We start from the raw sequence: 26627 nt of genomic DNA on the forward strand, positions 1-26627 counted from the left end.
GGTTAGTTGCTTTTCTCACTCTCCCAAATAGCTGACACAGATCTTGAAACAGAACCCAGTTATAATGGGCTCTAGATCTTAAAGTAGGTGAGCAGTTTCTTATGTACAGCCAGTTCCTTGATAAGGATCCAGAGGAAAAACCAGCAATAAAACATTTTAACACACAAGTTTTTTGGGCTCCCAGGGAACTTGTTTTTTTATCAAGTTTAAGCTCTTGCTGCACACAGCTCTGTACCATCTGGGATGCTAGCATTCACAGCAGTTAGTTTGGATATCTGAGCTGTCTGCCATGCGAATACCAACCCGAAAAGATCGTCATTCTTCAGTTTCATTCAGTGCTTAATGAATGCAAAATTAATTGGCAGAAAGGAAAAACACTGTGTGATGTACTGAACAGGCCTTTGTGCATGATTAAGGAGTTACTCAAGTAGCCAATTTTGAGCTTAATTTCTCTCCTTTTGTTAACAAATCTCAAGAAAACCTTTGTTACGGTTTAGCTAGTGTCATGTGGTTGGCATTCATTTTCTAGCCCTTTAGGAAGAAAATTATCATTTCATGCTTAACTTCTAACCCATACAGAATTGAACTGATATCACTTTAGTTTCTGTGTTTTAAAATAAATAAATTATACATACTCTAGAAAGTCTCTGTTTATTTGACTTTGCCAGGAAGTAAATGAGCTCTGGGCTTGGCATTAGGAGTACTTAATAATTTTGGTTTGTTCTTTGGGTTTCCTCCCCATCTGTGAAGTGACTACATTAGAGAAAGTATCTAGAATGAGTTTAATTCCACAGTAACTGGCAGAGCTCTATAAATTCATTTTGCAGCAAAGGAGAGGCTCCTATGCCATCAGATTTTGGCAAGTGACTGTTTCAGCATGTTGCCTTGTAGTTGCTGTGTTTACCTTCTTAAGGTAAAAGGCGGGAAACAGGACAGAAATGTGTAGCTTTACATTTTTAAAATTATGTACTTTAAAAGTCTTAGGATATTTGCACCTTTATAAAGGCTTAGCTTAAATTCACTTGGCTTTTCTGGAGACCCTGGTTTGATTCCTGGATCTGGAAGATCCCCTGAAGAAGGGATAGGCTACCCACTCCAAGTGTTCTGGCCTGGAGAATTCCATGGGCTGTATAGTCCATGGGCTTGCAGAGTCGGATACGATTTACACATACACATTAGCTATAAACCCCAAGTTTGATTGTAGGATATCAAAGTCCAAAAGTTTAAATGTGAACAATCTTCTGTGGAGAAGCTATGTTTTTAACAGTCATGTACTTAGTTTCCTTTTTGAGATTTTTTTTTTTCCTTTCCCAGAAAAATGATTTTGGTAACCAGTTTTAAAACAATTTTTCCCTCAATTGTAAACCACACATTTACAGAAATAAAAGTGGGCTCACTTTCTTAAGCATTACATTTAGCCTAACCAAGATACACTGTGATTGTTATTCTTTAAACCAGCTTGCTTTTCTGACTTGTCATAAAATGTCTTTTGAAGTAAACAAATTAAATAATATAGTATTAATTTTCCCCTATGTATAGCTCAGTTTAGAAACTGTAAAGAGACATTTTTCTGTGAGCAGATTCTTTTATGGAAATAGGTTTTTGTTTTTAATGAGATTTCTTCCCACAGCTGAGTCTGCAGCCTCAGAAGAGTATAGGAAAACTTAGGGCCTCCTTTTCTTGTGTTGGTCTTAGCAACAAACAATATTCCACCTTTTCAATGGAAAAGATGGGGGGTCGGGGTGGGGGGGTTGGGGGGTTGTGAATGCAGCTTGGGAAAGATGTTAGAATTGTTTTTTGGTCAACTCTTACAAATTAGAAGTATCTCTTGGCCAGAGATTAAGATCCATTTAGATAGAGATAGATCCTCAGAACCAAAGTTGGACTGCAGATTAGGTTGAGCAGAACGGTGCAGCTCATCCACAGCCAGTAAAATTTGTCTTTCTGGATCTGCTTATTAACGCTGTGGATAGTTCCTTCTCTCTGTTAGAACATCTCCCAGACTGGAAACATGGTGTTAGAGCAGCCAGCTCATCTGAAAGTTGAAGAGTGTTAAACATTTCTAATGGGACTTTTAAATAATAGCATTTACTGGTTTTGTAATTATAAAAGTATGTTTATCATAGAAATTTAGGAAATTACAGAGTGTGAAGAAGGAAAGCCACTCTTATTTAACTGGTGAGACTTACTCATTTTACTTTCCTGACTTCCTTCTGTTACCGACATGGTAAAGACCAGGAAAAAAATAAAAAATCTTGAGACAGCCATTCCATTGTCCACAAGCATTTTTCTCTATTCTTACCATATTCCTTTAAAACATTATCCTTTTTAGATAAACCGCCTGAAAATAATTCTGTTGAAATGTAATTTTTAAGCCTAAACTATAGATACAAGATACTACCCAAAAGCTATATAGGGAGCTGCCTTGTTCAGGTCATTTGAAATTTTATCTCTAAGATTAATTTGGATTTTTAAACCCTTTATGTACCAGTATAGACATTTGGAGCATACTCATAACAAAGAGTTTTCTGTTTAGATGGACTTCTAAGAAGGATAAAGCACTTTTCAAAGGCCAAAGGAAAAGCAGAGAAGAGCAAAGCAAAAGAAGAGATGAGCATAAGTATATAAATAAGGAGTCCTTGATACAAGATTTCCCTTACCATGCTTAGCAACTGTCTCTCCAAAAATGTATTTCTCTGGTTACCAGCTAAGATTTAGGAGCTTTGTGTTTCATGAGAGTCCTTTTAATGTATGAAGGAAGAAACTGCCACCTTTCAGGGTTCTACCCCTTCCTTTACTCTCCTCTTCTATAGCAACACAGATCCTGTATCCTTGGGTACCTAAATCAGAAGTGGAGATCATGAGATGGGTCTGGAACCACTGGCATGGGCTAGCTAGAATGTTTAAACAGAAACGTTTTGGGGGCATGAGGTATTCTCCGACATCATTAATGTTCAAAATTGTTGGGCTCTGTCGCGTGTGCTCTGTAATCTTCCTCACCCCGCTCATGATCCTCTGTTTTATCTCACTTTTGCCCTATCAGTATGGACTTTTTAGGGTTTTGCTTTCTTTCTTAACTATGAGTAATGTTCTGATCCCAGGTTTGGTGAACGTGTTAACACTGCTTTGTGAATAAATAGGTGATCTGCTGAACAGTCCCAGTTGTAGAATTACATTGTATGTAATGTACATATGGAGAAAGAATGTATTTTGTTCATTTTCTTAATAAAAAGTTATATATGGACACTACAGGATGTCTCGTGTTTGGTAAAACTTCTTTTGAAGTCAACTTTTGAAATATTTACATACTTTGTAAATATTTTTACAAAGTTAATATTTTCCCTCAAACAGGTGAGTTTTATTCAGGCAAATTATATACACTGTAGAAAGACCTTGTTATCTTTGAGGCAGTGTTGAAATGACGCTCTGGTGGATCTTACTGAGTTTCTAGGGGAAGTTTCCATTTTTAAGGAGCACTGGTAAGTGACTTCATAAAATGGTGTTTTCTTCATCTGCTGTTAACGACCAGTCCTACTTTATCCATTTTGTAAATCTGGACGTGGGTTTCCCAGGTTTTCTTTAAGTGGGGGCATGCTTGTACAGGTTAGGAACCAGAAGGGAAAAAACCGAACTGAAAATTAATTGTAGAAAAGATAATAAAGAGAATCTGAAGGCTGGTAAAATTCCAGATCCCAAAGAAGGGGAAGAAATTTTAAGGGCTGATCCTTGAAAAAAATAAACTCAGAAATATGCTCAACAAAGATCACAGATTGTTTAGGCTGAGTTGTATGAGCTTTCCAGACACTCTTACCAAGGAGCTTTCCTCTTGGCCCTTTCTATGCCCTTTCTATCTCCTGGTCTGGTTTACATTTTTCTTGCCTTTGTGTGTGATCCTGTATTCTGGTTAGTTGTCCACTGATATTATTCAAAATAGGGATTATGTTCTCTTCACTTTACAAATCAAAAATAATCCATTTTACTAGAGTGTGCTTTGAGCATGGCCCATGAGTAACATTTCTCTGTTTTCAAAACAGGAAAATGGTGTGTGGTGATAAGGTAAGGAATTGGCCTTTCCTGGGTTAATCCTCTAGAGAATTAAAAGGATGGAAATGTGGGTCACCACCTCCTCTCCCTTGATGTATTTGTCATCTGGTGGGAAGGGAGCAATAAGCAGAGAAGGCGTTGTGTTTAACACAGTTGAGACGGTAGCTGCTCCCATATCAAGTGTGGATGAAGGCCGTCAAGTTATATTCTGTCCAGAAACATTCATATTACAGGGAAGAAAGAAAAGCTATAGTGGAAGTAGCTTTCCTACTGTTGGTCTGTCCACTGCCAGGCTAGTAAGTCTGTTGTTGGGTAAAACTTCAAAGGGGAGGTTAGAAACATTTGGTATGATGTCTGTAGCACTTGTCTACCTGCCCTCCAAACTCAGGCTGTAAGGATGGGTGGTCCAGGGCAGGAGTCAGGAATCCTAGGCTCATATCTAGATCCACCAGTGACTTCTGTGTAGCACTGGGCACAGTCTCAACTCCTTTGCCTCACCTTCCCTTTTAAGTAAATGCTGGTAGAAGACCCTGTTTGCTAGGCTCCCAGTGACTTTTAATCTACAAGATGCCAAGGCCATTGAAAAATCCTAGCTATCTCAGTATCACCTATGTTAATTATAGTGGCTAGTCCTATCCTTTAATTTTTTGACCCTTAGGATTCAAAATAAATATGTGGTTTGGGAGGGAGCTTGTGAAATGGGGACTTAACAGTGACTAAGAGGCATAACAAAAATGACAACTGAGAGTGCCTCTTGGTTGGCAGGGCAGGGAGCAGGGTGAATGACCTCTTCAGGAAGAGGATGGAGTCAGGTCTTTGTGACCATGATAAATGATGAGTCATTCTCTTAGAACAGTGTACCTCGAGCATGACCAGAGGCCTTCCTGAGTTCTTGGTACTCTACTCCTTTTGGTATTCTTGGCACACTCTTGAAGTTAACCTCAAAATACCCTTGGCCCAACTCTGGCACCCTTAAGGATGTTAACTGCCTTTCAGAACTCCCATGTAAAAGGAAAATCCTATTACAATTGCATTCTGGAAACATACTTTGTTGTTGTTGGAACACAAGCATCAATATGGTGTTGAGAAAATGTAGGACTTGGGAGGGAAAAGATACAGATTCGAGGCCGAGTACAGTTAACTAGCTGTGTGATCTTGAGAGAATCCTCAATTTCTGTCCCCAGTTTCGCTATTGGTAGAATGGTGACAACTCCTAAATAAGATGTGTAAACTGTAAGATGCCAGGCAAACAGAAGACACTGCCGTATAGCCAAGTATGAGCATGGACCAGAACACCTGTTTCCCTGCAGCAGATTAAGAATGGTAAAGTTTTCTTCTTGCAGTGAAGAAGCATGTCAGTAGATAATTACCACCCCAAGAGATGAAGAGAATCAGAATCACCTTTGAGCAATTCCTTTCCTGAACCCCCTTCATCGTCACTACATCTCTGGGTAAAGAATCCACCTGCTAACACAGGAAATGGAGGAGGAGGTGGGTTCAATCCCTGGGTCAGGAAGATCCCCTGGAGGCGCAAATGACAACCCACTCCAGTGTCCTTGCCTGGAGAATCCCAGGGACAGAGGAGCATGGAGGGCTCCATGGGGTCTGAGTCTGACATTACTGGACATGCTCGCATATCTCTGGGTAAGGGACAGGCACAGGCTTCTGAAAAGTAAACTGATCCTTTTATTGGCAGAACAGAATCCTTTAAATTTTTTTTTGTATTTTTACTAATGTTTGCTGTGTCCTTAAAACTGTTTCGTACCTGATCAGGGTTCAGCAGCCCCCTTGGGATCTTTGGTGGTGGGTGAGTCACAATTTTTTCTGAGGCAAACAGAGAAGGAAGAGGGTAAAACATTGATAAATGTGTTGTGAGGGAAAATGGGGCACTTTCGGTTCTCCTCACTAAAGCAGCCTGAGAATATCTGGAGAACTTGGCATCACCTCCAGAATCCCCTTTGTCCTTTCTCTCGCTCCGGTCCTTTTGCTCTGGGCCTGTGTAGTTAAGCAGGCACAACTAAGCAGAGGTTGCCCCGCTGTGTCCTCAGTGATGAGTCGTGTGTGCAGGTGAAGAATGGAAGCCAGTCAGAGTGAAATACCAGGGCTTGAGCCAGCTTAGACAAAAGCAGTTTAATTGACAGTATACAACTTTCCAAAATATACTTTTGTAAGAAAATGGCAATAAGTAATAATCTTTACAAACAAGTTTCTCAGTAAATTCCAGTGTACTTTAGACCCCTGTCCACTAAGACACAGCTCCCCTAGTCTCCTGAGCAAACTCTTTTTAACATTCACTAATTTTTTCAAAAAGACGTGGAGCAAATAGTAATCCCCTCCTTTGACTCAGGGTAGGGTTTTCACCAAACCTGAGTTAATCAGCTAGACAGTGATGAAAGCCATTGCTTTACTCTCGCCCCCTCTGCCTTCCCATCTTGTTCCCTTTGATCCTTAGTCCTATATGTAGAAACTATTCAAAACTATTCTTGGGAGAACAAAATTGCTCATGTTAGTCTTAGACCTAAATAAGCCACAGACCAGTAAGGTTCCTGTTTTTGTCTTCATGCTCTCCCTGCCCTTGCTGCAGATCTGTCCTTGGTATCACTCCCCTTAATTTGTTGGTTTCTTCCTGAGGCACAGAGCACTGGACGGTCTTCCAGTCCAGGTTTTAAGCCTGTTTTCTGTCACTAAATACGTGAGTTTCGCCAGGCCACTTTATCTTTCTGGGCTTCAGACTCTTCTTCTCTTGAAAAAATAAAGATTGGATTGGGTTCTAAGACCCCTCTATGACTAGAGAGTCTCTTCCCAACCAGTGCATATTGACTACAACCCTTATTGTAACATGCTGGGACTTTACGGGCAGGGGATGAGGACCATATTTAAAAATAAAAATGCCCAGTCTAGAAGACAAATACTTCATCATCAGCCTGTCTCGTATTTCATTTCTCATTAAAGAAAAACAAAAGCTTGTTATTTCTAGCAAAATAGACATTTACATTCCTGTTGAGAGGGAAAAAAGCCTCTCTTAACAAAGGTTGTTTTCGAAGTATATTCACTCAAAGCAGTGCAGGGTGGATTAACATGTGGCTGCTGTATTTACATTTTCAAAAAATACATATATATGTATCAGCTGGAACTGGTTTTCAAAGTTTCTCCAGTATATTGTCAAAAAGATAAAAAGCTCAAGAAGTGATTTAAATAAACTTTCTGCTAGCTTTCCTTATCAAGAAGGGAAAGAACAGTCTTGCATCTAGACGATTAAACCTGTATCTTGTCCTATGACGCAAAAGAATATTCTGTGACCCCCTTCATAAGCATTGCTGCGTCTCTCCCCACTGACTGTGCTTCCCCCTGGCTTTCGTCCAATCAGATTCATGGTTTCTGGCCTTTTATGAAGTTTAGGGAAACCAGTGTGCCACCGAAATAAAAGAGTTTACAATCTCTCTGGCACAGATTGTTTCAAGTCAATGCTGAGTTCTCAGCTTTCTTCTCTCTCCTCAGCCCCAGAATCTGAATTAACCAGATAGCATCAGAGACCAGCAAAGTTGTGGGAAGAAGAGGACCACACAGATGCATGGCAATATGGTCTTTGACATAGGTGTCTAGTGGCAAGAGCAAGCCAGGGCAAGTTGCCCAGAAGGCTAGAAGAATACAGTTCAGATGCACCCAAAGGAGCCTCTGAACCAGCCCGGAGCTTGTCAAGGCTGTCTCTGGACAGAGCCACAGTCATTCCTCTTGACCAACCTCATTGTTACTCTCTGGTCCTCGCCAGTCACCTTCTTGCTCCCCAAGAGGCCTGTGGGTTATGGCCTTTGATTGGCTTCCAGAATGTATTTGCTGTCTCTGTCTAAACCTGGCTGGTGGAATGAGACCCAGAATCAGCAAAGGAGTAATCCAGGCTGGCCTCTCCCACAGTGGCCATGATAGAAACCCACTGGGTAGAAAGAGCCAAATGCTGGGTAGGAAAGAAGCAAACCGGTCTTTTCCCAGTGAGACAGCATTTTCCTCTATTTCCCCCCAAACTGGGTATTCTCCATCCTGCCAGCCTTTCCAAACAGGGAAGAATCAGGGCAAATACTTCAGGATCTTTGTTACCTTAGCATCTTTCTAGCTTGTGGGAAACTCACTGGGGGCCCTACTTGAACCACTGGCCTTCCTCTTCCCCTTGGTATCAAATGGCTAAAGACTATGAAGAGGGAATTAGGCCAAGGAAAGACACAGATTGTCCCCCGAAGATCCTCTCCTTTAAAGAAAATAACAACCCAAAGCAGAGAGCCTATTCTATCAGACCTATTGCAGCCTAGGCCAAGTGACCATTTTCGTTCTCCGAAGCGTCTTCCTAGTAATCTAGGAGCATTAAGCCTAGCAACAGAGAGACCGTGGGCAGAGTTCAAAATTCCACGCAGAATCCCCTCTCCTCAGAAAATCAGGTGAAAGCTTGCTATGCTCAGTCCTCAGGTGCCGTCTGTGTAGCTGACACCTGCTAAGCTCCCTCCAAACCACTCCACTGGGCAACAGTCAGCACTGTGCTTCCCTGAGATGCCACCAGAACCTGCAGGAGCGCCGGGCAGCCAGCCCACTAGGAATACCGAGGAGGGCACACGGCATGGCCTAGCTTCATGCCTGACAGTGGAAGGTCGCTGGGATTCTACTTGGGCTGGCTGCTCCTTACGCAGAATGAAGGGCACCTCCCCTCCAGGCTCTTCTTGCCCTGTGCACAGAAGACTGGAATCTTCAAACATCTCAATGATTTGAGCTTGGGCCTTTGGCAGTAGAGGGCTGGATTAAAAGAGAAAACTCTCAACAACTTGCAAAGCCCCTGAGTGTCCAGTGAGATGAAAAAGTAAAGCCTGTCCTTCCTGCTGCTCCAGTCGATTGTCTGATCAGACACCTCTCTGCTGACTGGGCCTGAGGAAGCTCTGTCCCAAAGCTGCTCATTCACGCTGAACCTCAGAGGGGAAGACTGAGCTGGGATCTCCTCTCTATTGCATCGGCTGAGCAACGACAATGAAACAGGAAGCATCTTGCCGTCAGTAGCTGCTGCAGACTTTAGTCCCCGTGGGACGGGGAGGCCAGGCAGCACTGGGGAGCCCTGGGGGTAGGTGGGGACCCATCCTGGAAAGAGGGGCTTCCCTTTCTCTCTTCGTCTGTAGCTGGCTGGTGGGCAGACATGTTCACAGGGGGAGACTAGTGTGCTCTCTCAGTGCCGATCTCATAAGCAGACGCCAGGAAACTAGACTCCAGAATAGAGACTGAAGGTCATGAATGACCTCTGTTAGTCCCAGAGGCCCTGGAACAGAGTGGGGATGAAAAAACTGAATGAAGGGAGGGAGAGCAAAGGACAGGAACACAGGCAGGAGACGAGGCCGGCAGATGAGACAGGAACGGGACCTGTCCTTTCAAGGAGCCAGACCCTGCGGAGGCAGGATCCAGCCCCGCTCTGCCCCCAGCCCACCCGCTGATGGGCAGCTTCCGCCCCTGCCCGGGCTAGCTCTGGAGGGAGGGCACGGGTGATGCCAGCAGCGTGGTGTGGTGGGAATGGGCACTGGCCTGAATGAAGGATCTCTGTTTTCATTCCGACGTGTCACCCAGTGGCTGTGTGACCTTGACTTTACCCTCTTTAGGCCTCGGTCATCTCGTCTGTGAATGGAGGCTAGTAGATGGTCTCAAAAAGTTCCTTCTATGGCTCTTTCCTGCTCTCCCAGCAGCACTGCGCTCAGGCACTAGTGGGTTATTCTACAAGAGGATTCTACACAGAATGTGATTTGTTCAGATTGAAAAGGGAAAAATTAAGGCCTGTGGGGACTGGGAGGAGGGGACCCGCCGAGTCTGCTCTCCTTCCCCAGTCTTTCCCTCTAAGGGGAAGGATCTTCCTCCTCCCCTTACAAATGGCACTTGAGGTGGCTGGGCTGGAGCTCTGCACCGTCGGAGACGGCCAGCAGCCCCGATTAGAGGTGTGTGTCTTCCTCTTCGAGGTCGTCTTTGGTCAGATTGTCCAGAGGCACGATCCAGCTGTCCCCCAGCTCCCCGTTGAGGTTCGCCACCTTCTTCTCCTGCATCTCTGAGGAGGTCTCCATCACCTCCAGTGTTGGGTTGTCATGGTAACCATTCTCCACCGTCTGTAGCTCCTCTGTTAGTCGTTGCTAGAGTGCGAGAGGTGACCCAAGAAAAAAGGGTAGTTTTTGAGAGTTGTCAGCCTTGCTCTAGCCTTAATATTGGCACGTCTACCCCTATAATTCAGGAGCCCCAATTTAGCTAATGTGAACAACAGGTGGTCCTGGAGGCCAATTCTGACTGCCGGCCTGCCTCAGGGAAAGTCTGAGATGGGAACCTGCCCAGCATCCCTAGAATTCCCAGCTCGGCCCCTGGCAGCAAATATGTGACGTCAGCAGAGACGGACTTTGTTCTCCCATCTCCTCTCCTCCACTCCTTCCCCATCAAACCTTCCTCTCAAGGTCCCTCCTCACCACTTCTCTGAACAGGGAAGAACTCTAAGAAAATGACTTTCATCAGGCTGAATGACTGGGACTTCTCTAGGGCCAAACATGACGCGTACAGAAACTTTTGCCCTCCCGCTGCAGGTGGAAACCATCTGAAGGGAGCTTTCTCTCCTTCTTTACCCAGGATACAACCTCAGTGGCAGAGGACCGTCCCTGGCAAGCTTTAAACGAATACAGTGACCCAGAAATGCTGTTTCAGTTGGGGTTTGAGGAAACTAAGCAGCGGGATTTCTTTTAAAGCTCTCCACAGTGTGCAGCCAGGGTTGAGAACCCTAAACCTGGGAGGAACTGTTACAAGGGAATCCTAGTAAGGTAGATGAAAAACCTTCTGGTTAGACGGGTATGCCTCAGCCCATTTACAGGAATGGATCCACAGAGCAACTCTGCAAGGTGGATATTCCCACTACGCAGATGAGAAAACTGAAGCTCAGAGATTATGACTTGCTCAAGGTTACCCAGTTAATCAGAGGCAGAGTTAGGGTTTAACCCAAGTCTTCTTTGACTCCAAAACCCTTGCCGCCTCTTTAATTCTTCAGGCAAATTTCCATTTCCTATAAGGGATGGTGATCTCTGCCTATCCGAAAGGGCCCATGGCTTTTCTCTAACATGGGAATAACAGGGTGAAAGTCATCCAGTGAACTGGACTGCTTGGTCCTCACCTGGTCCTTCCTATGGGAGAGGCGCTGGTGGCAGCAGGCATAGAGGGCCGCCACCAGGAGCAAGAAGGATGCCATGCAGACAATAGTGATGATCAGAGGCATGCTGAACCGGTCCTCCATCTCTTCTGGTGGTCCTTGCCCATCAAACTGCATGTCTCTGACTCCCACCTGGCCAGGAAAGAGAGAGTGACATAGCAGAAAATGGGTTCTGGGTCTCTCTCTCTCAGAACTCCCATTCACTTACAAGCTCTTCCACGTGGGGTTTGGGGGGCCTATTCCACCACCCTGCTGTCCCCTTTTATCCTCCCACCTAGATGCTTGCAAACCAGAGGTTCCTCAACAATGAGAAACAGTGGAACCGGGGAACCGCGGGCTTCTGAGGGACAGGCTCCTGACCCAGTCTGTCCCAGCATGTGGGGTTGCCCACTTACGTCTTCTAGTTTGTCCCAGTTGTCTTTCAGCAATTTATAAACGTCCGTGGGATGGAGCTTTGCTGAGGGGGAGAGGGAGAGATGCCAGTTCAGTGGTCTAGCTCAGAGAGACAGGGCAGGGACAGGGGGCTTCCTGTTCGTCCGTCTCCTGAGCAGTGTGTCTCTCGTGCAGGTGATGGAGAGTTGACAACTGACCCATCCTTGTGGCTCCTGTCACCCCCCTGCCCCATTCCCACCCCAGAGAGGCCTCCCCGCCCTGGCCCTCAACTCACTGATGATGGTAATGTGTTTGATGTCCACTTCCTGGGCATGTGAACCAGGAGCCATCTCTATATAGCACTGATCTTGAGTTTTGTTGAAGGAGGGTTTTACTGCTTGGCACAACACCTCGACCAGTTTGTGATTCGAAGCGACTGTGTTCTGTTGTGGGAAGACCACAGGTAATTGCTCGGGGATCACGACAGCAGCCTAGGCTTGCGGGGCCGCCCTTGCAAGCTAAGGTCAGGACAAGGCTATTGCCAGCTGTGAACCGATCTCCTGGACTGGCGGGTGACATGCTCTCCTCCTGGGCCAGCCCCTGCCTTCTCTGGCTCAGGTGGACGTCTCCTCCCTCGACCCCCCGTCCCATTTATCTCATCTTGGTTGAATAATGCCATTCCCCTGAGTGTGCCCCTCTCTCTCAGAGCTCTTTAATCATGACCTGCTGCCCGAAGGACCTGCGGAGGCACTGCCAGTGCAAAGATGCCAATGAACCTGCATTCACCAGCCCTTGATGCTGAGTTCAGAGACCTCGGGAGGGAAAGTGCCCGGCTCTCAGCTCAAGGTCATCCATCCCTCGGCTAAGACCGAAAACCTAAATAGGCTGACAAGAGAAGGGCAAGGCCATCACTGCACAGGGGGGGACTCGGGAGTGTCTGAAAGATGCACAGGACATCTTTGAGGGGCTTCCTCTATATTTCTAAGCAGAAAGAGCATGGCTGATGTGGCTTTAGGGCTGAGGGTGAGGAAGCAAAGTGTGGGGAGATTTACCCAGTCATCCAGAGGCACCCCAAACTGGTGTTTCTCAGACTTTGGAATAAGGACACCAAGATGAAGAAAAGGACTCTTGCTTTGGCTTGTCCCACAAACCATCCCTTGGGTTTTCTACCTGGAATTTCCTTAGGCCTACTAACTCCCCAGCCCTCCTACCAGGTAAAGATGCAGGGCTTTCCTCTTCCCATTTACGGCAAAGGAAAAGAAGGCTTACCACCAAACACACCCCTGCCAAGTTTCAGCCAAAAAGAGAGCTGGAGGAAAGGCTGGGCAAGCGTCAGTGTGGTTCTCGCCTTGTCCAACAAGCCCAATCCCAGGAAAACCCTGCTCTGTTTGAAAACTCCAGCTTTTCTATAGTTCACTTGGAAAATTCCAGCAAAATGGACACCCGAAAGAAAACAGCTGCAGAAAATAGGCAGCATTAAAGTATTGTAAACCCGAGTTTTCCCTGCCGCTTGCTTTCACTCTCTGGTTCCTAGGGGTGTTTGCAAAATAGCCACTGACCAGGAGAGGGCGGCAGTGAGCCGTCCATCACCGGCACTCACTCGGACCTCAGCTACTGAGTAAGCACTGCGGCAGATATCCCCAGACTAAAGCCCTTAATCCTAGGGAGACTGGCAGTCTGAAGGCAGTGGACAACAGGGCTACACTCTCTCTTTCATGCAAATGGACTCACACACGTGCTGACACCAGCTCCCTCAAACAATACACGCACACACCACCCTGAGTGGAAGAACAGCTGTTGGCAACGGTTCCCCTGGGTTAGAGGCAAGCTGTCAGATAATACATGGAGCAGGAAATATAAAACCACAGACTCTTAGAACAACGAAAGTTAGGCAGACTAAGTCTCTTCTCTTCAACTGAGGCCTCTGAAGCCCAAAGAGATGGGCTTAGCAAAGTCACATCCTGAACTAGAAGCAAGCAAGAACCAGGGCTTGGGTCAGACTCTCAGAAGTGAAAGCTCAGGAGACCTGGTATTTCTGGCCCTGTAGCAGCCCTGTGGGCGGGGCTTCCTTTAGAGAAGCTGGTTCTGACCCTCTGTAAGATTGGAAGGACCAAAAACAAGGGCAGGAAATGAACACATCTCTCAGCTCCTTTCTACAAGCAACACTCCATTCCCTTCCACTTTCAGTGATCCTGGAGCTAAACCGCCTTTGGAAGATGCAGGTCAGGATGGGGCCCAGAAGAGCAAGGTACTCACACAACTGTTGGCTCCCGAGATGTTCAGGGAGAGTTTGCTCTCATTCAGCTTTTCAGGAGGACGGCACTGGATCTGAAAGAAGCCACTGGGATTAAGGGCCAGGCTGAACTTGATAAGATCTCATCTTTGAATCCTCCCCCCCCTCCCTTAGGTGCTTCCCTGGTGGCTCAGAATCTGCCTGCAATGCAGGAGACCAGGGTTCGATCCCGGGGTTGGGAAGACTCCCCTGGAGGAGGGAATGAAAACCCTCTCCAGTATTCTTGCCTGGAGAATCCCATGGACAGAGAAGCCTGGCGGGCTACAGTCCATGGGGTTGCAAAGAGCTGGACACGACTGAAGCGACCGACACACACACACAGTTAGGTGGGTGACACCAGGCAAGTAACTTGTGGCAAACTGGGAGCTGGCCAGCTGGGGTCTGACAGCCAGGTATGTTCCTGGTTATCCCGTTCTCTAAGGCCGAGTCCAGCAAAGCCAGAGACAGTGGGTGAAGGATACTGGCTCTCACACCCCCGCCAGGGGCTCTGGTAGAGAAGGGTAGAGATGCTCTTCCTGGAGTCCCTTTCTCTCTGAGTCTGGGCTCTCTTACCTGCCCTATATTTGTTGGAATTACTGAGGTGGGAGAACGGGTGCTGGAGCTTTGGGGGGCATTTGACGTCAACTGAGTGCTGGAGATGGTGGATCTCCTGACCAGAGATGTGGTCCCAGGTCCCAGTGAAGAGCCTGTGGGTTGCTGAACTCCAGCGGTGATGGTGACAGCTGGCGTCTCCCTGGAGGTGTGCTGAGTTCCTTCAACAGTGACCTGTGTTTCTGTAAATGGGAAAACAAAGCTTATGAGGAAAGGTGAGTGGTTTAAACAGAAAAAGGATAGTCTTTCCTGTTCTCAGTTTTCTGAGGTTCTTCAGTCTTCCCCCACCCCATTTTGGCTTTACAGACCACAAGCAGAAGGAGGCAAGCTATGAGAAAGAGGAGGCAGATGGAGGAAGCCAGGTCCCGTCACCTAGTACAGGATGAGCAGATTGGATGAGCCGGTGTGGGAACCAAGAGAAGAAGTATCAACAGCAGTGACAATGCCAGAGCAGATGTCAGCTGAGTAACTGCTTCTGCCAGGGTCCTACTCTCTTCCTCAGGCCTCACAGTGACTCTGAGGAAAGTACCATAATCACCCCTTTCATAGACAAGGCAATGGGGCCTCAGAGGGGCTTATGAATTCCGCACTAACGCGTGGCAGAGCAGGGACTGGAATCCAGGTTTATCCAACTCGGGGTCCTTGCTCTTACACAGGACATAACCGTGCTCTTGGGGTGTGGTTCTCTAGTAACTTCACCATGTACCCACATGACATGGCAGCAGGAGGGGGAGAGGGGTGGGATGGGGTGGGGGGGTCCCCCGAAATGCGAATGCTCAGATTCACACCAAGAGACTCTGATGCAATACATCTCAAATGGGCCATGAGGCTCATGATCCATCAGTGAGGCTTGAAATGAATTTACTGGACTAAGACTAGCACTTAAAAAAAGGAAAACGCTCCACTGGGCAGTTCAAAACCTCGAGCTCTCATCACAGCACACAGCTCTGCTGGCCGCTGCTCACCGCTGGATGGGAAACAGGCTGAGCGAAGGTGGTACACATTTACGCTCTTTAACCCACAGCATCAATCTCCACCTTCTAGTTGAACAACGGTACAGAGCATAGACATCTGAAAGTTCCTTCCTGCTTCAAAAAGGCAAGGCAGCACTTACTCGGTGTGGTCACCCGGGCTGTGAAGGTGGGACTTGTCTTCCTGCCTAAACTCGCAGTTACAGTCATTTTGTCTGGTCCCGCAGGGGAGCTCCCTGTGGGCTGTGGAGGCCCAGGGGCCGGAGTCACAGGGCCGCCGCTAGGCTGCTGAGCGCCTGCGAGGCTGGTCGAGGAAGACAGAGTAGGAGAGGTGCTCGGGGTGATGTTCGGGTCTGGAGCGGTGGAGACCGTCTGACTGCCTTCTGCAGTGGTCCCGCCGGCTGTGGTCACATTGTGGGCACCTGGGATACTGGATGTTTGTGAATCATTCCTTGCATTCTGGCTACCCGTGCTTTCAGGATTTGTTGAGATGGTGGTTGATGCAGCTGTAGGATCTTTAATAGCCACAAGAGAGGTGCTCCTGGCTGCGGCAGTTGTGTTTTGCTCGGCTGAGGTTGACACCACACTTGTGACCTTAGATGTTTTAGACATGGGTACGCTGGTCAGCACTGTAGTCGCAATGGATATCACAGGGGATGTCCCACTGGGTGTCGGAGCTGTATCTTGTTTGACTGTGGTTGGAGTCGAATTCTTAAGATTGGGTCCTTTGGATGGTCCCTGGGTGCCTGAGCTGACATTTGACGTTTTGTTGACTGGCGTTCCTATGACATTTCCTACGGACAAAGACAACACAGAATCAATTAGGGTATTAGCTGGAAGTCTCTCTCTCCATTGCTCCAGCTCTTCCCCAGGATCCAGAGGCCTTGCTCACATCCCTGCTACCTCTAAACGGTCTGGGCCCTTGATGTGCCCAGATTTCTCTGGGGTTCAAGAAGCCTCTAAGAGGAAGGCTGAGGAGAAAGCAGAGGAAGTCAAGAGAAATTCTTCTCCAGAGAAGGACTCAGCACCTAGTCCCACTGCCTGTGGGAGCCTGCAGTGCATTCTCTGCCCTCCCCATCCAGCCCCAGGCATGCACCGTTCAAGGTTTCCACATCCCAGCACAGAACCCTCATCATTCCTGCCTCCTTCTCCCAGACCCAGGAGCTTACAGAAAACACAACAGACTCACACATATCCCAGTGCCCTGTTCTAAACATGGCATGAGGGACCTCTGTTCCTCTGGAAATCTATCTAGAAGGAGAAACTGGAAAAGTGAAATTACACAAATTGCTACTTAAGGACAACTATGAGACACACTGAGGGGTTCTCTGTATCTAGCATGGGAGCTCAGCCTTGTCAAGGGGCCAGAGACTGAGCATATTAAAAAGCAGAGACATCACTTTGCCAACAAAGGTCTGTCTAGTCAAAGCTATGGTTTTCCCAGCAGTCATGTATGGATGTGAGAGTTGGACCTTAAAGAACACTGAGCGCCAAAGAATTGATGCTTTTGAACTGTGGTGTTGGAGAAGACTCTTGAGAGTCCCTTGGACTGCAAGGAGATCAAACCAGTCAATCCTAAAAGAATCAGTCCTGAATATTCATTGGAAGGACTGATGCTGAAGGTAAAACTCCAGTACTTTGGCCACCTGATGCAAAGAGCCAGCTCATTAGAAAAGACCCTGATGCTGGGAAAGATTGAAGGCAGGAGGAGAAGGGGACAACAGAGGATAAGATGGTTGACTGGCATCACTGACTCAATGGACATGAGTTTGAACAAGGTCCGGGAGATGATGAAGGACAGGGAAGCCTGGCGTGCTAAAGTCTATGGGGTCACAAAGAGTCAGACACGACTGAGCGACTGAACAGCAACAACAGGGATTGAGTGAGGGAACAGTTAAGTGACAGGTTCAGGCCCTGGGATTACAATGGAAAGTAAGACACAGATGCTTACTTGTGCGGCCCTAAAGTTCTAGGAGCCACAACAGATTTCCCAACCTGGGGATCCAACACGGGGACTGAGAACTCCCAGGGAATTTGATTCTGAAGGCCAGCAGTATTTGATTACAGAACTTCCACAGGACTGGGTAAACAGACTCTTGGAGGGCACAAACAAAATCTTGTACGCACTAGGACCCAGGAGAAAGGAGCAGTGATCCCACAGGAGACTGAGCTAGGCTTGGCTGTGAGTGTCCAGGAGTCTCTGGCAGAGGCGTGGGTTGACAGTTGCCTGCCATGAGGTCGGGGGCACTGAATACAACAATCCTGGCTTAAGTCCTTCTGAAGGAGGCCGCCATTACCACCATTATCCCTACCATAGTTTGGCGTCAGGCCAAAAAGGGAGGGAACACAGTTCTGCCCATCCACAGAAAATTGGATTAAAGATTTACTGAGCATGGCCCTACCCATCAGAGCAAGACCCAGATTCTCCCACAGTCAGTGCCTCCCATCAGGAAGCTTCCACAAGCCTCTTATCCTTATCCATCAGAGGGCAGACAGAATGGAAACCACAATTACAGAAAACTAACCAAACTGATCACATGGACCACAGCCTTGTCTTAACTCAATGAAACTATGAGCCATGCCGTGTAGGGCCACCCAAGACAGCTGGGTCATGGTGGAGAGTTCTGACAAAACATGGTCCACTGGAGAAGGGAAGGGCAAACCACCTCAGTATTCTTGCCTTGAGAACCCCATGCATAGTATGAAAAGGCAAAAAGATATGACACTGAAAGATGAACTCTCCAGGTTGGTAGGTGCCCAATATGCTACTGAAGAAGAGTGGAGAAATAACTCCAGAAAGAATGAAGAGACGGAGCCAAAGCAAAACCAATGCCCAGTTGTGGATGTGACTGGTGATGGAAGTAAAGTCCGATGCTGTAAAGAACAGTACTGCACAGGAACCTGGAATGTCAGGTCCATGAATCAAGGTAAACTGGAAGTGGTCAAACGGGAGATGGCAAGAGTGAACATTGACATTTCAGGAATCAGTAAACTAAAATGGACCAGAATGGGCGAATTTAATTCAGATGACCATTATATCTACTACTGTGGGCAAGAATCCCTTACAAGAAATGGAGGAACCCTCATAATCAACAAGAGAGTTCGAAATGCAGTACTTGGGTGCAGTCTCAAAAATGACAGAACAATCGATCTGTTTGTTTCCAAGGGAAACCATTTAATATTACAGTAATCCAAATCTGTGCCCCAACCACTAATGCCAAAGAAGCTGAAGTTGGACAGTTCTATGAAGACCTACAAGACCTTCTAGACCTAACACCAAAAAACAAAAAAAAGATGTCCTTTTCATCATAAGGGACTGGAATGCAAAAGAAGGAAATCAAGAAATCCCTGGAGTAACAAGCAAGCTTGGCCTTCAAGTACAAAATGAAGCAGGGCAAAGGCTAACAGAGTTTTGCCAAGAGAATGTACTGGTCATAGCAAACACCCTCTTCCAACAACACAAGAGAAGACTCTACACATGGACATCACCAGATGGTCAACACCAAAATCAGATTGATTATATTCTTGGCAGCCAAAGATGGAGAAGCTCTATACAGTCAGCAAAAACAAGACCAGGAGCTGACTGTGGCTCAGATCATGAACTCCTTATTGCCAAATTCAGACTTAAATTGAAGAAAGTAGGGAAAACCACTAGACCATTTAGGTATAACCTAAATCAAATCCCTTATGATTATACAGTAGAAGTGACAAATAGATTCAAAAGATTAGATTTGATAGACAGAGTGCCTGAAGAACTATGGACGGAGGTTCATAACATTGTATAGGAGGCAGTGATCAAAACCATCTCCAAGAAAAAGAAATGCAGAAAGGCAAAATGGTTGTCTGAGAAAGTGAAGTTGCTCAGTTGTGTCCGACTCTTTGCAACCCCATGAACTGTAGCCTACCATGCTCCTCCATGGGATTTTCTAGGCAAAAGTACTGGAGTGGGTTGCCATTTCCTTCTCCAAAAAACCACCTGGTGAGGAGGGCTTACAAATAGCTGAGAAAAGAAGAGAAGCTAAAGGCAAAGGAGAAAAGGAAAGGTATATCCATCTGAATGCAGAGTTCCAAAGAAGAGCAAGGAGAGATAAGAAAGCCTTCCTAAGTGATCAACGCAAAGAAATAGAAGAAAACAATAGAATGGGAAAGACTAGAGATCTCTTTAAGAAAATCAAAGATACCAAGGGAACATTTCATGCAAAGATGGGCACAATAAAGGACAGAAATGGTATGGACCTAACAGAAGCAGAAGATATTCAGAAAAAGTGGCAGGAATACATAGAAGAGCTATACAAAAAAGATCTTACTGACCCAGATAACCACGATGGTGTGATCACTCACCTAGAGCCAGACATCCTGGAGTGCAAAGTCAAGTGGGCCTTAGGAAGCATCACTACAAAAACAGCTAGTGAAGGTGACAGAATTCCAGTTGGGCTATTTCAAATCCTAGAAGATGATGCAATGGCACCCCACTCCAGTACTCTTGCCTGGAAAATCCCATGGACAGAGGAGCCTGGTAGGCTGCAGTCAGTCCATGGGGTTGCTAAGAGTCGGACACAACTAAGCAACTTCACTTTCACTTTTCACTTACATGCATTGGAGAGGGATATGGCAGCCCACTCCAGTATTCTTGCCTGGAGAATCCCAGGGATGGGGGAGCCTGGTGGGCTGACGTCTATGGGGTTGCACAGAGTCGGACATGACTGAAGTGACTTAGCAGCAGCAGCAGCAGATGATGATGCTGTCAAAGTGCTGCACTCAATATGCCAGCAAATTTGGAAAACTCAGCAGTGGCCACAGGACTGGAAAAAGTAAGTTTTCATGCCAATCCCAAAGAAAGGCAATGCCAAAGAATGTTCAAACTACCACACAATTGCACGCATCTCACACACTAGTAAAGTAATGCTCAAAATTCTCCAAGCCAGGCTTCAACAGTATGTGAACCGTGAACTTCCAGATGTTCAAGCTGGATTGAGAAAAAGCAGAGAGGAACCAGAGATCAAATTACCAACATCCACTGGATCATAGAAAAAGCAAGAGAATTCCAGAAAAACATCTATTTCTGCTTCATTGACTATGCCAAAGCCTTTGACTGTGTGAATCACAACAAACTGTGGAAAATTCTGAAAGAGATGGGAATACCAGACCACCTGACCTGCCTCCTGAGAAATCTGTATTCAGGTCAAGAAGCAATCGTTAGAATAAGACATGGAACAACAGATGGTTCCAGATTGTGAAAGGAGTACATCAAAGGTGTATATTGCCATCTTGCTTATTTAACTTACATGCAGAGTACATCATGCAAAATACCAGACTGGATGAAGCAGAAGCTGGAATCAAGACTGCCAGGAAAAATATCAATAACCTCAGATATGCAGATGACACCACCCTTATGGCAGAAAGCAAAGCACTAAAGAGCCTCTTGACTGATGAAAGTGAAAGAGGACAGTGAAAAAGTTGGCTTAAAACTCAACATTCAAAAAACGAAGATCATAGCATCCAGTCCCATCACTTCATGGCAAATAGATGGGGAACCAGTGGTAGACTTTATTTTGAGGGGCTCCAAAATCACTGCAGATGGCGACTGCAGCCATGAAATTAAAAGATGCTTACTCCTTGGAAGGAAAGTTATGACCAACCTAGACACCATATTCAAAAGCAGAGACATTAATTTGCCAACAAAGGTCCATCTAGTCAAGGCTATGGTTTTTCCAGTAGTCATGTATGGATGTGAGAGTTGGACGATAAAGAAAGCTGAACGCCAAAGAATTGATGCTTTTGAACTGTGGTGTTGGAGAAGACACTTGAGAGTCCCTTGGACTGCAAGGAGATCCAACCAGTTAGTCCATCCTAAAGGAAATCAGTCCTGAATATTCACTGGAAGGACTGATGTTGAAGCTGAAACTCCAATACTTTGGCTGCCTGATGCGAACAGCTGACTCATTTGAAAAGACCCTGATGCTGGGAAAGACTGAAGGCAGGAGGAGAAGGGGACAACAGATGATGAAATGGTTGGCTGGCATCACTGACTCAATGGACATGAGTTTGAGCAAGCTCCAGGAGTTGGTGATGGACAGGGAAGCCTGGCGTGCTGCTGTTCATGGGGTTGCAAAGAGTCAGACACGACTGAGTGACTGAACATCAACAGACAATTAAACATCATATTCTGGTGACTCCATGGAGGAAATGAACAAGGAAATGATGCAAAGAACAAGGAAGTGATGCTGTTAGACAGAGAGTTAAGGAAAAGCGCCTCATGAAGCTAAGGTCTGAAGGACAATAAGCCAAGAGCTATGAAGGTGAGGAAAAGTGTACCAGGGAGAAGGAAAGAACCTGCAAGTCCCTAAAGGAGGGATAAGAGCTCAGAGAACACAAATCTGAGTGCAGTTTTCTGAGTGAGGGGGGATGGGCAGGGCCCAGAAAACTTAGGGCCTCACAGTGAATGGGCACTAACATGCTGTCCAAACAGTAGGGTTTTGAGAATAAAACGGAAGCTCTCTTAAAAACTGTATCCTATGTAAAAGGAGACATAAGATCACCCTCCTTAGACCAAAATAGGATTTGGGATTTTAAGCGCTCAAAAAAGTCACTGAAGGCTTATAAAAAGCAAACAAGTTTGAGAGGGTGATTTACAAAGACACATCCCCTTGCTGCTCTGGAGAACACGGACGTGGAGATGGGAAGAGAAGAGGCTGTTACAGAAATTCAGATGAAGTGGGTAATAGCTGCAGCAAGTCCTTGACACAAGAGCCAAAACAAGGATGGATTCAAGACTGTATTTTGGAGAAAGAATCAACCTACTTGCTGATGTACTAAGGGAGAGGAAGAGGAGAAGTCAGGATGACTCCTGGTTTTCTGTTTTGAGCAGAAGGGAGAGAGAGCTGGGACTCAGAGAAGTGGACTCTGGCCATTCTTCACAGCCAATCAGAATCTGTAATCTAGTGCTATGCTTGGGGAATTCCCCACACAGTAAGACCGATGGAAGCAGGATTTGCCTCTTGTTACACTATAGATGCTGAAAAATGCCAGCCTCTCTTATGACTAGAGCCTAGGTATGCACTAAGCTGCTATGAATGAGTCAGCTCCAGCTGGACCAGTGAGTGAAGGGGCCGTCCATAAGTTCTATAAGCCTGTCTCGGATGACGTTAAGGGTGACCCTAAACGTGGTCTTCAGGGCTTCCCTGATGGTTCAGTGGTAGTGGGTGGGGAAGATCCCCTGGAGGAGGGCATGACTACCCACTCCAGTATTCTTGCCTGGGAAATCCCATGGACAGAGGAGCCTGGTGGGCTACAGTCCACAGGGTTGCAAAAGAGTTGGACACGACTTAGCAACTAAACAACAACGAAATGTGGTCATCAGCAATCCCAGCTCCTTCATAAGCTGGAGAACGACCCAACAGCTTTCATGTGTGTGCATGAACACATATACATTGTGCTAATGAGAATCAGAAATTTGCATGAGGAGTGGCTCGGGCAATAGAAATGTGAGAACTAGTTTCTCAACCTTACTGGGGTTAAAGGTAGGCGGAATTCTGCAGACACGAAGTGACGTGACTTTACTATCCTACAGCATCTCACAGAGAGGCAGTCACAACATCACCCCCCATCCAGAATGAAGTGCCCATAAAATGGCTTTGGCAGGACTGAGTGGCTACTGTCACAGAACAATATAAAGGGCATACATAAAAGGACGTGTGTTAAAAATCAATGTAGTGTTATGATTTGACAGTGGTACTTCTTATAACTGATCACATCAGAGTACCTTTCTGGCAAAAAATGAGATTGCTGGAGAGGAACATCAGCATATTCAATAAATTAAGGATGCGGGGTGGGGTGGTTACTTCTTACAAAGATGACTAGCTGAAAGTAGAGGTTTTCAAACCCCAAACTGTTGACATTTGGGGCTGAATGTATGCATGCTAAGTCACTTCAGTTGTGTCTGACTCTTTACAACTCCATGGACTGAAGCCACCAGGCTCCTCTGTCTATGGGATTCTCCAGGCAAGAATACTGGAATGGGTTGCCATGCCCTCCTCCAGGGGATCTTCCCGACCCCGGCATTGAACCTGTGTCTCTTACATTTCCTGCACTGGCAGGTGGGTTCTTTACCACTAGTGCCACCTGGGAAGCCCCTTGGGCTGGGTACTTTTGTTATGGAGAGTGTCCTATGTAGTGTGGGATATTGTTAGGTCTCTAGCTACTAGATGCTAGTAAGACACATACTACCCTTCCCAGCTGGGATAACTGGCAGAAGATGCGGGTTCAGTCACTGGTCGGGAAACTAAGATACCACAAGCCGCACAGCAGCTAAGCCCACTCACCACAAGCAGAGAGTCAGTGGGCTGTGGCGGAGGATCCTACATGACCCAACAAAGATCCTGCAAGGAAGAAAGATCCTGTGTGCCTCAACTGAGACCCAACACAGCCAAATAAATAACTAAAAAATTTTTAAAAAAAGGCTCAATCTGCGATGGAACATGCTTGGAGGACTCAACCACTTTTCTCCTGTCTGATGACGCAGTTTCTATCCTGCTTGAAAACTCAATAACCTTACTTGAGCTCAGTGACAAAGAAAGTCATATCCTTCCATCATCTCTACCACTCTTCATGTTTTTCAAACCTGTGATAACAGTCAGATGCCTGAGAAAGACAGAGTCTAACCCAGAAGAAGGCTTCTACTTTAAAAAAAAGATCTGCCAAAAGTGTAGCAAATAAGCCTGGATGATAGACTGTAAGGATGCTAGGTCAGAGAAGGACGATCACAATTCTTATCAGGCTGAATTTCTCAATCTGGGTGTGCATACCAGGGATCTGGGGCCATCATGCTGACTCAACCAGCTGGAAGCAGTACTAACTGTCTTAGCTGGTTGACTGAACCAGAACTCAATGGTAGTCTACATATTAAAGTTGCCAGAAATTCTCTGGAATAATGAACAGGAAGTGTTCCAGTGGTTTATCATGTATGGTCTGCTCGCTCACACTCTTTGTTCCATGAGTTCAGCTCAGTTCAGTCGCTCAGTCGTGTCCGACTCTTTGCGACCTCATGAATCGCAGCACGCCAGGCCTCCCTGTCCATCACCATCTCCCTGAGTTCACTCAGACTCAAGTCCATCGAGTCCGTGATGCCATCCAGCCATCTCATCCTCTGTCGTCCCCTTCTCCTCCTGCCCCCAATCCCTCCCAGCATCAGAGTCTTTTCCAATGAGGCAACTCTTCCCATGAGGTGGCCAAAGTACTGGAGCTTCAGCTTTAGCATCATTCCTTCCAAAGAACACCCACAGCTGATCTCCTTCAGAATGGACTGGTTGGATCTCCTTGCAGTCCAAGGGACTCTCAAGAGTCTTCTCCAACACCACAGTTCAAAAGCATTAATTCTTCGGCGCTCAGTCTTCTTCACAGTCCAACTCTCACACCCATACATGACCACAGGAAAAACCTTAGCCTTGACTAGACGGACCTTAGTCGGCAAAGTAATGTCTCTGCTTTTGAATATACTATCTAGGTTGGTCATAACTTTTCTTCCAAGGAGTAGGCGTCTTTTAATTTCATGGCTGCAGTCACCATCTGCAGTGATTTTGCAGCCCCCCAAAATTAAGTCTGACACTGTTTCCACTGTTTCCCCATCGATTTCCCATGAACTGATGGGACCAGATGCCATGATCTTCGTTTTCTGAATGTTGAGCTTTAAGCCAACTTTTTCACTCTCCACTTTCCCTTTCATCAAGAGGCTTTTTAGCTCCTCTTCACTTTCTGCCATAAGGGTGGTGTCATCTGCATATCTGAGGTTATTGATATTTCTCCCGGCAATCTTGATTCCAGCTTGTGCTTCTTCCAGTCCAGTGTGTCTCATGATGTACTCTGCATAGAAGTTAAACAAGCAGGGTGACAATATACAGCCTTGACGTACTCCTTTCCCTATTTGGAATCAATCTGTTGTTCCGTGTCCAGTTCGAACTGTTGCTTCCTGACCTGCATACAGATTTCTCAAGAGGCAGGTTAGGTCGTCTGGTATTCCCATCTCTTTCAGAATTTTCCACAGTTGATTGTGATCCACACAGTCAAAGGCTTTGGCATAGTCAATAAAGCAGAAATAGATGTTTTTCTGGAACTCTCTTGCTTTTTCCATGATCCCACGGATGTTGGCAATTTGATCTCTGGTTCCTCTGCCTTTTCTAAAATCAGCTTGAACATCAGGGAGTTCACAGTTCAGAGAGCTCAAATGACACTCCCTTCCTCAAGGTTTTGAGAAGTACTGTATTTCGTGTGCTCTAAAAAGGACATTGTTTCATGTCTCTGAGGTGAGGATGAATTATAAATTATTTTAAGGCACACTCTGGCAGTGTTTTTTCTCCCCTACATGGTTCGTAAAATACAGTGCATTTTATCTTTGATGGTGTTCTGGATTTTGATTAAATTTGGTGTGTTGTTGGGGGAATAGAAGCATGTTATTTTGACTGTTCATCAGCCTGGTATGCTGGTAGGCTGTTGATACTTCTGCCGGCAATCTTGATTTCAGCCTGTGACTCATCCAGCCTGGGATTTTGCATGATGTACTCTGCATGTAAGTAAAATAAGCAGGGTGACGATATACAGCCTTGATGTACTCTTTCCCCAATTTGGAATCAGTCTATTGTTCCATGTCCAGTTCTGTTGCTTCTTGACCTGCATATAGGTTTCTCAGGAGGCAGGTGAGGTGGTCTGGTATTCCCATCTCTAAGAATTTTTCACAGTTTGTTGTGATCCACACAGTCAAAGGCTTTAGACTGTAAGGAGATCAAACCAGTCAATCCTAAAGGAAGTCAGCCCTGAATATTCACTGAAAGGACTGATGCTGAAGCTGAAGCTCCAATACTTTGGCCACCTGATGCAAAGAGTCAACTCACTGGAAAAGACCCTGATGCTAGGAAAGATAGAGGGCAGGAGGAGAAGCGGATGACAGAGGATGAGATGGTTGGATGGCATCACTGACTCAACTGACATGAGTTTGAGCAAACTCCAGGAGATGGTGAAGGACAGGACGGCCTGGTGTGCTGCTGTTCATGGGGTCGCAAAGAGTCAAACACGATTGAGCGTCTGAATAACAATGACAACGACATGTTGGTAGGAGATGCTGCTGATTTCAGTGGGAATGGACGGCACGTTCCTTGGGTAGCAGGGCATGAGC

The 26627-nt window shown here is 46.2% G+C and overlaps 1 protein-coding gene across 1 annotated transcript in view; it reads right to left on the reverse strand.

Moving 5' to 3' along the window:
• Nucleotides 1–6157: 6157 nt before the first annotated feature.
• PODXL (podocalyxin like) overlaps nt 6158–26627 on the reverse strand; it is a 52069-nt gene continuing 31599 nt past the window's right edge. The window contains exons 2-8 of the mRNA XM_052638411.1: nt 15607–16257; nt 14454–14674; nt 13865–13936; nt 11904–12051; nt 11632–11693; nt 11201–11368; nt 6158–10184 (exon numbers count right to left, since the gene is read on the reverse strand). Of these exons, the coding sequence (XP_052494371.1) occupies nt 9990–10184; nt 11201–11368; nt 11632–11693; nt 11904–12051; nt 13865–13936; nt 14454–14674; nt 15607–16257 (1517 nt within the window). The 3' untranslated portion in view covers nt 6158–9989. The remainder of the gene's footprint in view (nt 10185–11200; nt 11369–11631; nt 11694–11903; nt 12052–13864; nt 13937–14453; nt 14675–15606; nt 16258–26627) is intronic.

The sequence above is a fragment of the Budorcas taxicolor genome, chromosome 4 (assembly GCF_023091745.1).
Source record: "Budorcas taxicolor isolate Tak-1 chromosome 4, Takin1.1, whole genome shotgun sequence".
Lineage (NCBI taxonomy): Eukaryota > Metazoa > Chordata > Mammalia > Artiodactyla > Bovidae > Budorcas > Budorcas taxicolor.